The sequence below is a fragment of the Coregonus clupeaformis genome, chromosome 28 (genome assembly GCF_020615455.1).
Source record: "Coregonus clupeaformis isolate EN_2021a chromosome 28, ASM2061545v1, whole genome shotgun sequence".
NCBI lineage: Eukaryota > Metazoa > Chordata > Actinopteri > Salmoniformes > Salmonidae > Coregonus > Coregonus clupeaformis.
Window position 1 is genome coordinate 4023421 of NC_059219.1, and position 11842 is coordinate 4035262.

Here is an 11842-nt window from a genome sequence, read left to right on the forward strand (position 1 = left end):
AAGGGGTCTGAGGATCTCATCTCGGTACCTAATGGCAGTCAGGCTACCTCTGGCGAGCACATGGAGGGCTGTGCGGCCCCCCCAAAGAAATGCCACCCCACACCATGACTGACCCACCGCCAAACCGGTCATGCTGGAGGATGTTGCAGGCAGCAGAATGTTCTCCACGGCGTCTCCAGACTCTGTCACATCTGTCACATGTGCTCAGTGTGAACCTGCTTTCATCTGTGAACAGCACAGGGCGCCAGTGGCGAATTTGCCAATCTTGGTGTTCTCTGGCAAATGCCAAACGTCCTGCACGGTGTTGGGCTGTAAGCACAACCCCCACCTGTGGACGTCGGGCCCTCATACCACCCTCATGGAGTCTGTTTCTGACCGTTTGAGCAGACACATGCACATTTGTGGCCTGCTGGAGGTCATTTTGCAGGGCTCTGGCAGTGCTCCTCCTGCTCCTCCTTGCACAAAGGCGGAGGAAGCAGTCCTGCTGCTGGGTTGTTGCCCTCCTACGGCCTCCTCCACGTCTCCTGATGTACTGGCCTGTCTCCTGGTAGCGCCTCCATGCTCTGGACACTACGCTGACAGACACAGCAAACCTTCTTCCCACAGCTCGCATTGATGTGCCATCCTGGATGAGCTGCACTACCTGAGCCACTTGTGTGGGTTGTAGACTCCGTCTCATGCTATCACTAGAGTGAAAGCACCGCCAGCATTCAAAAGTGACCAAAACATCAGTCAGGAAGCATAGGAACTGAGAAGTGGTCTGTGGTCACCAACTGCAAAACCAGTCCTTTATTGGGGGTGTCTTGCTAATTGCCTATAATTTCCACCTGTTGTCTATTCCATTTGCACAACAGCATGTGAAATGTATTGTCAATCAGTGTTGCTTCCTAAGTGGACAGTTTGATTTCACAGAAGTGTGATTGACTTGGAGTTACATTGTGTTGTTTAAGTGTTCCCTTTATTTTTTTTGAGCAGTGTACATCCACAGGTACACCTCCAATTGACTCAAATTATGTCAATTAGCCTATCAGAAGCTTCTAAAGCCAGGACATCATTTTCTGGAATTTTCCAAGCTGTTTAAAGGCACAGTCAACTTAGTGTATGTAAACTTCTGACCCACTGGAATTGTGATACAGTGAATTATAAGTGAAATTATCTGTCTGTAAACAATTGTTGGAAAAATGACTTGCACAAAGTAGATGTCCTAACCGACTTGCCAGAACTATAGTTTGTTAACAAGAAAGTTGAGAATGCCAAGAGTGTGCAAAGCTGTCATCAAGGCAAAGGGTGGCTATTTGAAGAATCTCAAATATAAAATATATTTTGATTTGTTTAACACTTTTTTGGTTACTACATGATTCCATATGTGTTATTTCATAGTTTTGATGTCTTCACTATTATTTTACAGTGTAGAAAATAGTAAAAATAAAGAAAAACCCTTGAATGAGTAGGTTTGTCCAAACTTTTGACTGGTGCTGTACATGCATACAGATGGAAAGGTAGATACGCACGCAAGCACACGCACACACGGATAGGTAGATATATACACACACATCTATTTTGGTGGCTCATAATCAAAGTATAGTCTCTGACGCCCTGCCCTACATCCTACCACGGTGTAATCCAGTGCTTCTGCTCCCTACAGAGCTCTATGGCATTGAGTCTTATTATAGATCCCACACTGTCTAATTATCACTGCTATCAGCATGCACCGAGCGGAACGCATAGCTAGAACCACAGGAGTACTGCACCGCTCTGCATGCTCTATATATCTAGGAATGGGGCTGGGAAGACTGCTTTGTAGGTATAGTGTTCTAGTGTGAAGGTGAGACCCAGGTCATTATGTTATAGTGAATGTGCAGTGGAGTAGAGGTTGGGATTATTGAGTAGTGGGTGGCACCTTCACCTTTCAGACATGACAGGCTCACTCCGTTTCCTACTTTTTTCTCTCTCTCTTTCCGTCTGTCTCTGTCCATCATCCGCCTCTCTATCTTCCCCTCCACTCCCTCTCTGTCCATCTCTTGTCTGTCTGTCTGTCTGTCTGTCTGTCAGTCTGTCTTATTTCTCTTTCTCTCACTATGCTCCCTCTCTAACTCCGCTCAGGACTTCCCTGTAATTATTGGAGTAAGTGTTCTTTAACATGTAAGGCAACAACCGCCTGCTAAATAATTGATCACGATAAAAAAAAACAAAAAAAACGCACCAAGCTCTCAATCTCTTTTCTGAAAGTGTTTGAGAAACAGATGAGTGAGAGAAAAAAGAAAAGGAAAGAGAAAGAGAAAAAAGACGCTTGTGGCATCTCGCTCCCTCAAGCACAAAGCGACTTCCACATCAAAATGTCACCAGCACAACAGCTGCTGCTACTGCAATATAGTCCTTTAAAGTAAACTTCCAACAACTCCCCTCGAAAAACACCATATTTTTTATGAATAAGGAACAGAAAGACTGAAAGAAGGGGAGGAGGAGGAAGAGGAAGGGAGGGAAAGAGGGAGAAACACAAAGTGCTGATATTATGGGTGGAAATCTGTGTGGGAAAGACGGGCAGTCAAACTGTCAGGCGTGAGCGCTGAGACGGAACAAAGAGGAACAGTGGAGACAATTACATTGGCGCTGTGGAGTGACGAGAGGCATCGCACAGCAACACACCACGGATGGAGGGAGAAGGGATACACCTTATACATGATAAACAACTGTAGGTGTATATCACTCCCCATAACACCACTCTGGTACTGATCAATGATAAACAGGTGTGGATAAAGAACAAATGGGGGAGATATATGAAGACTAAAAACGTAGATGCGTGAACAGCTACACTACGTCACTAAACATTGATCAATGTCCCCACTGCTTTCATAAACGATGCAAGGGAATTATCAATTTGATCAATGAGCAATGTGGCCAAAGCTACTATTACTATCAGTGATGCATTAAGACAAGTCAAATGTCCCTAAGTGGTCCTTCTATACTGAACAAAAATGTAAACGCAACATGCAACAATTTCATTGATTTTACTGAGTTACAGTTCATATGAGGAAATCAGTCAATTGAAATAAATTCATTAGGCCCTAATCTATGGATTTCACATGACTGGGAATACAGATATTCATTTGTTGGTCACAGATACCTTTTTAAAAAATGGGCCTCACAATGGACCTCAGGATCTCGTCACGGTATTTTTGTGCATTGAAATTGCCATCGATAAAATGCAATTGTGTTCGTTGTCCGAAGCTTATGCCTACCCATACCATAACCCCACCGCCACCATGGGGCACTCTGTTCACAACGTTGACATTAGCAAACCGCTCGCCCACACAACGACTTACACGTGGTCTGCGGTTTTGAGGCCGGTTGGACGTACTGCCAAATTCTCTAAAACGACGTTGCTGGTGGCTTATGGTTGAGAAATTAACATTAAATTCTCTGGCAAAAGCTCTGGTGGACATACCTGCAGTCAGCATGCCAATTGCACACTCCCTCAAAACTTGAGACATTTTTTATTTAATTTTTTGTCATTTAGCAGCGACTTACAGTTAGTGAGTGCATACATCTGTGACAATGTGTTGTGTGACAAAACTGCACATTTTACAGTGGCCTTTTATTGTCCCCAGCACAAGGTTCACCTGCGTAATGGTCATGCTGTTTAATCAGCTTATTGATATACCACACCTGTCAGGTGGATGTATTATCTTGGCAAAGGAGAAATGTTCACTGACAGGGATGTAAACAAATCTGTGCCCAACATTTGAGAAAAAATTGCTTTTTGTGCGTATGGAAAATGTCTGGGATCTTTTATTTCAGCTCATGAAACATGGGACCAACACTTTACATGCTGCATTTTTATTTTTGTTCAGTGTAGTTATGCACACAGAAAAAGGCAGTGACACCCACACCAAACATGTTTTTATTTTTTATTTTTCATTTAACCTTTATTTAACTAGGCAAGTCAATCTGTGCACAACACTTGCCATAAAACGTTATAAAGAAACTGAGAGACCTCCAAGGATATGTAGTAAGGCTTAGTGGGAAAAGTTTAAATAATTTCAGATACAGGAACGTGTCCCCTCGCCATGAACCATAAAACCCTTATTCTACAGTATGTGATAGAGGAGCACATCACCTGTCATTACCAAGACTAACCTCATGTCTTATACTGACATCTAGTGACCAATATAGTCAATGACAAGGCAGTGGTCACGATGTGGAGCCCCGGAGTTGGAGCATCAGCATTACTTTGTCAGACTATGCAAGAGCAGAACGTACTACACCTGGGGAGTATACTACAAAGCAGGTTCAATTAGTTAGCCTGCTAACTTTGATAAACAACCAGAAATAATCATGGATTTTCTGGTTCATTAAGAAAGCCAAACTTAGATATGTGTTTTTGGTTGCTGAGTCAATTAGACAATGCCAATTTCAAGCCTATCAGCTTTAAATAAAGTAATTTCAGAATATTTAGGCAAGTTAGCTGGCTAACTCATTGAACCTACTTTGTATTATACCCCACAGGTCGGAGATCTCATGAGTTGGCAAGACAGCACAAACAGATCCCAAACCAGTCTATAAGAGACCCACACCTGCCCTCTCTCACCTTGGCCAACATGGCGTTGAGCTGGGTCTGCGTGAGGGGGAAGAGGAAGGCCTCCACCACCCGTCTGAACTCCCCCCGGGTCACTGAGCCGCTCCCCTTAGGGTCCAGGGCCTTGAACGCTGCCCTCACATCCTCCAGCCTCTCCCCCAGCCTCCGGGGGAGCATGGCCTTGATCTCCCCCAGGGACAGATGCTCATCTGGGGCTGACTGTACCGATGAGACTGGGGAAGGACATGGAAGTGATTAGGAGTCTGTATGGGGGACACTGTTTAGTGTGTTTGGTTTAGATTTATTTCAGGGTTTTGCTCTTACTGTACATTCTCATGTTAAGTTATGAGTAAGCTATGAGTTGAGAATGAGATATGAATGAACTCACCTGAGTCTGACTGCAGTGCTGTCTTTCTGGGTTCCCCTGCTGCCTGTCCCTCCACAGGTGTGTATGGAGGTGTGTGTGTATATGAGTGTGCAGGGCCAGGTGTGTGTGTGATGCTGATACGCGGGGCAGTCCAGGGGCGCGGGGCGATGACCAGTCCTCGGGGACCTTTGGTTTTGTGTGTGTGTGTGTGTGTGTGACAGGTGAAACCCAGGTGAAATAATTAATGAGAGCAGGGTGTTCTGTTCCTGTGTCACAAGAGGATTGTTTACAGTGTCTTATTCTTCCCAATGGAAACACATCATAAATCAACTCTAGGCTACTATTAGATTTGAATTGTGTGTTAAGCTAACAGGCACGCCCCCTGTAGAGGAGATGGTTGCCAACTTGTCTCAGTCAATCAAAGCAACAGCAATAGGAAACATTTTACATCGGGACAAGAGCAGAATTTAAACATAAAAGGCAATCATTATTTTACTTCAAATTAACCTTTTAATAATTAACATAAACTTTGAAGTTGCCCCAAGGTTAATCACAACATTTACATATTTGCCTCCTGCTTAGATTATCAAAAGGGCAATTGTTTATTAAAACATTCCTGTTGTTTTATGCAAATTCATTTATGAATTCGCACTAGAATGGAAAGTACCATTTGTAATTTAGAAATATCGGAATTAGTTTCTGTGATCTCTCCAATTTAAATGCATGTTTCTTATAAATATTTTCTTTGACTTTGCTCTGATTAATTTAAAGCTGCAATTAAAAAAACACCCATGAAAAAAGGGCAGGAAGAAATGTAGCACACTACAATTGAATTAAAACTATTCCTCTGAAGTTACTGCTCAAGTTTAGATCATTGCGAATTGTTACAATGTTATTTGTCCTTTTCATTCTATCGTGTAGCATTAGGACAACTAATTTGGTTGCTGATTGAATGTTATAGTTACCCTCTTTCTTTATGTCATGTAGCTCTGGATATATGTCAGAAATTGTCGCTCTCTGAGACTGACCTGCGTTTCCCTCGGTTTCTTTGGAGTTGCGTAAAAGCGCAAAATACAGAGAACGCGTTGTGGTTGTCATAGAGATGGATTGGCCGGTTCTATCGTTCCTCTGACTCCTCCCGCTATTGTTTATGATTGGATGGAAGTTATGTCAGGAATTCCCTTCATGCCTTTGCCTCCACTTCAAGCTAAATAGTCTTCATCCAGAGTAATATTAAAATAATAATATAATAATATAGAGTAGTACTAGACCCTCACTAGACCCTCACTCAACAGTGAACACTCCCCATCGAGTGGTTAGTTATAAGGACTTTAGTGATACTGTAGATGTCTAGGTTTGTCATACCTAGTGTTAACTTATAGATTACTGAAGTAATAATAATAATAATAATAATAATAATAATAATAATAATAATGTATTCAACTTCAATAGCGCTTTTCATTAACAAAATTGTTAACATATAGACTAATATGTTATTAAATTGTGTTCTTACACTGGTACAGTCATGCCCTATGAGAGATGTACAACTGCGCATGTGCGAAAATAAAAAAAAGGGCATTCCCGCGTTCTGGTTGAAACACCAACGATGAACATGTGTGTTTATTCCTCCGTTAAGTAAGCCGGTATTCCTGTCCTGAAGATGACAGCACCAACAGGTTATGGGCCCAGGAGGGAACATGGAAGCCGATGGAATAGATTATGTTTCGACGGAGATGAAAAAAACTACGAGTTATTGGAGACTAAGTTTTTGGGGCACTTGCGTTTGCTAGGGCTAAAGGCCACCATATTGAGCGTGGAAGAAGATGAAGAAGACGGAGAGAAAAATGAAGAAGCCTACGCCGAATTGATACAGGTTTTGGATGATAAAAGTCTTTCCCTGATAATGAGAGAAGCAGCAGATGATGGGAGAAAAGCGTTGAAGATATTGAGGGAACATTATGCAGGTAAAGGGAAGCCACGTGTGATTAGCCTCTACACTGAGCTAACTTCTCTTCAGAAAGCCGCTGACGAAAGTGTTACGGACAATATCATTTGTGCTGAGACGGCTATTACAGCACTGAGGAATGCTGAAGAGACTTTAAGTGACGGGCTGTTGATTGCAATGATTCTGAAAGGTTTGCCCGAATCATTTAAGCCGTTTGCCATCCACATAACGCAGAGTGACGAGCCGACAACTTATGGCAAGTTCAAAATCAAGTTGAGGAGCTATGAAAGCACCGAGAAGTTTAGCGCCATTTCCACTGACGACAACGTGATGAAGGCAAGTAACATTAAAGTTAGCTGGCCAAGAGGAAGAGATAAAGGGACCGAGATAACCTGCTTCAACTGTGGCCAGAAAGGGCACAAGGCCCGGGAATGTACCGTTACTGGAGAGCACAGAGAACGGAGACAGTGGTGTAGTTTTTGCAAGAGCTCCACTCATACTGACGCAAATTGCAGACGAAAAAGAAGAGACAATGTGAAACAAGCAACAGATGCTGAAGGCCACACATTTGCATTCAGAATAAGTGACTGTCAGGTTCGTGGACTGAAACAAAAAGGGCTGATGGTTGATACGGGAGCAACGTCACATATAGTCACGGACATCGGGAAGTTTAAGGAGTTTGACGAGACTTTCAAACCGGAAAAACATTCCGTGGAGCTGGCTGACGGAACAAGAACGAATGGTGTCGCGGAGAGGAGAGGTGCAGCGGAGGTTTACCTGAGAGACGACACGGGTCGTCGGGTGAGAACAACGCTGACGAAGGCGCTGTACGTGCCGTCGTTTCCACAGGACATTTTCTCTGTTAAAGCAGCGACAGCCAACGTAGCTTCAGTCAACTTTCGACAGGGGTGTAACAAGCTCATCCACAAGAACGGTACCACTTTTGACATCGAGGAGTACGATAGACTTTACTATCTTAACACTGTAAGTGATGAAAATGATGATGGATGTCATGGGTGCTATGATATTCACACATGGCACAAAATTCTTGGCCACTGTAATTTTGAGGATGTGTCAAAGTTAGAAAATGTGACAGAGGGAATGAAAATCACAGGTAAGATTGACAAATCTACCATCAACTGTGAAATCTGCACACAGGGAAAATTTGTTCAGAGCAGAAACAGAGAGCCTGATGAAAAGGCAAAAGCAGCTCTTGAGCTTGTGCACACTGATTTGGCTGGCCCTACTGAGCCAGAGGCGAAAGATGGGTTCAGATATACTCTAGCATTTACGGATGATTATTCAGGGGCAGTTTTTGTGTATTTCCTAAAAGCAAAGAGTGATACTGTAAAAGCTACTGAGAAGTTTATTGCTGATGTGGCCCCTTATGGAAAAATAAAGTGTGTCAGGTCAGATAATGGGACAGAGTACACAGCCAAAGAGTTCCAGTCACCGCTCAGTAAGAATGCCATAAGACATGAAACTTCAGCCCCTTACTCACCCCATCAAAATGGGACCGCTGAGAGAAATTGGAGAACACTGTTTTGAAATGGCAAGATGCATGCTACTTGAGAGCAACCTACCAAAGAAATTGTGGACATATGCTGTAATGACTGCTGCAGTGATTCGCAATAGGTGTTACAATAAGCGTGTAGGACAGACTCCACACTACATGTTTACTGGGAGAAAGCCTGATCTTTCAAAGATGAAAGAATTTGGATCTGTTTGCTATGCATACAGACAGAACAAGAAAAAGTTGGACTCAAGATGTGAAAAGGGTATTTTTGTCGGGTATGATAAAAATAGTCCAGCATACCTAGTCTACTACCCAGACACTGGAAAAGTTCTTAAAAACAGATTAGTCAAGTTCGTTACAAAAGGTGTAGTCGAACGCCAAACTCAGACAGATTTGGAAATGAGTGATGATCTTCATGGGGAGAAGAATCCCCCATGCCAAAAGCCAAGATGGCAGATCAAAATTCCGAAGAGACACAAGATGTGCAAATCGAGACTTCAGATAGTCAGAGTCCACGCTATCCAGACAGAGCGAGGAAGAAACCTCAGTACTTAAAAGACTATGAGTGTAAAGTGAAGTGTGATGACCAGATACCACCTAGTGTTGACTACTGCTACAGAGTAATGTGCAATGCACCACAAACCTTCAAAGACGCAATGATTTCACCAAAAACAGAGATTTGGGCTACTGCTATGAAGGAGGAGATGGATTCCCTTAGGGAAAATGATACATTCACATTGACCACACTGCCAGAGGGTAAAAATGCAGTGGGGGGCAGGTGGGTCTATGCGGTCAAAAACAATTCAGATGAGACTGAGACATACAAGGCAAGATATGTTGCAAAGGGGTATAGTCAAGTGGCAGGAATAGACTATAAGGATACCTTTTCTCCAACTGCAAATATGACATCAGTACGTTGTTTGATGCAGCTAGCAGCTCAGTATGACTTAGAGTTACATCAGATGGATGTCAAAACAGCATATCTACATGCTCCTATTGACTGTGAAGTGTACATGGAGCAACCAGAGGGTTTTGAAGTCAGGTCAGATACAAGTGAGCAACTAGTCTGCAAACTGAACAAGTCACTGTACGGCCTGAAACAGTGAGGAAGGAACTGGAACAAAATGTTGCATGATCACCTTAGTGAAAATGGTTTTACACAGAACCCAGCTGATCACTGTGTTTATAACAAACAAACTGCAACAGAAAGGATCATTTTGATAATTTGGGTCGATGATCTAATTATCGCTGCTAGTGATAGTGACTCACTCACAAGTGTAAAAGAAATGTTAAGTGAAAAATTTAAGATGAAAGATCTTGGGAGGCTTGGACATTTCCTAGGCATTGATTTTACACAAAGTGAAGGGAAAATAAAGATGAACCAAACAAGGTACATAACCAAGATACTGGAAAGGTTTGGTATGTCAGACTGTAAAACAAGGTCAACACCATGTGAAAAAAAAAACCACTTTGATGGTGATGGTGAACCTATTGATTCAAAAAGGTATCGTGAAGTGATAGGCAGCTTGATATATGTGATGACATGTACAAGACCGGATATCAGTTGGATTGTCAGCAAGCTGTCACAATACCTATCAGAACCAAAAGAGCAACACTGGATAACAGCTAAACATGTGTTGAGGTACTTGAAGGGGACAATGAATCAGGAGTTGTGTTACAAAAAGGGGGTGGAAAAACTCAACCTCGTAGCATATAGTGATGCTGATTGGGCAGCAGATCAAAGTGACAGACGAAGCATAACAGGGTATTGTTTTAGTTTAACTAAATGTGGACCTGTTATTTCATGGAGGTCTAAGAAGCAGCCAACAGTAGCTTTATCTGCATGTGAAGCAGAGTACATGGCACTGGCTGCTACTACACAAGAAAGTTTGTACCTTGTACAGTTATTGGGCGAGATGGATAGTGAGTGCCAATATGCACCAGTAACAATCTTTGAAGATAACCAAGGTGCAATTGCTCTGTCAAAGAACCCAGTATGTCGTCAGAGATGTAAACATGTCGACATCAGATATCATTTCATTCGATCTGCACTCAGTGATGGCAAAATAAGTATTGAATATTGTCCAACAGCAGACATGGTTGCAGATGTTTTGACTAAACCTGTAACGAAGTTAAAAAATGAAAAATTATTGGGTTATATGTTTGGAATGTAAACTGACATTTGTGAGATGTATAACTGTAAGCTAAATATGTTGATAGTTAGGTTGAATACGACTTGTACAGTATAAGAGCAAGTGGGGGTGTTAACATATAGACTAATATGTTCTTAAATTGTGTTCTTACATTGGTACAGTCATGCCCTATGAGAGATGTACAACTGCGCATGTGCGGAAAAAAAAAAGGTCATTCCCGCGTTCTGGTTGAAACACCAACGATGAACATGTGTGTTTATTCCTCCGTTAAGTAAGCCGGTATTCCTGTCCTGAAGATGACAGCACCAACAAAAATTATCTCAAAGCTCTTGAAAAAGCTAAACAATCAAGAATAAAAAAGCTACAGTATATGACAAGAGTAGGTCTGGACCACAATTTTCAGCCAGAGTTTAGCGTTTTGAGTGTTTCAAGCCTCCTACGGAACAACGGTTGAGAGGGAACCACATGGCTTGAGCAGAGGGAGTTGGTCAACGGAAGTACCTATATTTATTCTTTGACTCAAAATTGCTAGTAAATAATGCAAGTGCATTGAAGACATCACACACAACTCAATTGTCCTGAAGACATAACTTTATTAATAAACCAGCAAGCAAGTATGTAATGTACGATGCATAACGCCCAGGTTAGGACAACCCTACAGGCATATAAAAACCAAACAAACCGTACACCACATTACGCTTGTAGAAGTGGGCTGCAGCAGGATTGCCAACGGTCGTAAACAGAGAGAATGAGAGAAAGAACTGACAAGAGTTTATTTCCCTTTTTGTTTATTGTCTATTCCACTTGCTTTGGCAATGTAAACACATTTATAAAGCCAATTGAATTGATAGAGATACAGAGTGAGAGAAACAGAGAGAGAGAGAGAGTGAAAGAGGGTAGTCCTAATGCAGAGCACTGAGCCTGTGTGAGGGCTGTCTGTTAAGGTTGTTACATCCACATCAATAAAGACATTCACAAGTGTCCAGCAGAGCAGAGGGGTTAGAGGGGGGATTAGGGGGTCTACTGGTATGTCTGGGGGCATTTACAGCAGGGAGGAGGAGGAGGAGGAGGAGGAGGAGGAGGAGGAGGAAAAGAGAAAGAGATGTAAGCAATGGAAGAGAAAAGGGGCTCTGATGACAAACAGAGGGCAATTATGTTTTGAAACCTAACCTTTGGGGAGGGATGCATACATCCATCCATCTAACTTTGGATACAGTCTGAAGTTACATGTACTTGGGGGATAGCACACAGAGAATGCTGGTAACATGGAGGGATACTCTGTTGT

General features: G+C 42.5%; 1 protein-coding gene across 1 annotated transcript in view; it reads right to left on the minus strand.

Annotated features, from left to right (window-relative positions):
- Nucleotides 1-4816, minus strand: part of LOC121543735 (EF-hand calcium-binding domain-containing protein 6-like) — a gene marked incomplete at its 5' end in the record, with an annotated part of 29901 nt that extends 25085 nt beyond the window's left edge. The window contains 1 exon segment of the mRNA XM_045208299.1: nt 4589-4816. Within this exon segment, the coding sequence (XP_045064234.1) occupies nt 4589-4816 (228 nt within the window).
- Between the last annotated feature and the right edge of the window lie 7026 nt (nt 4817-11842).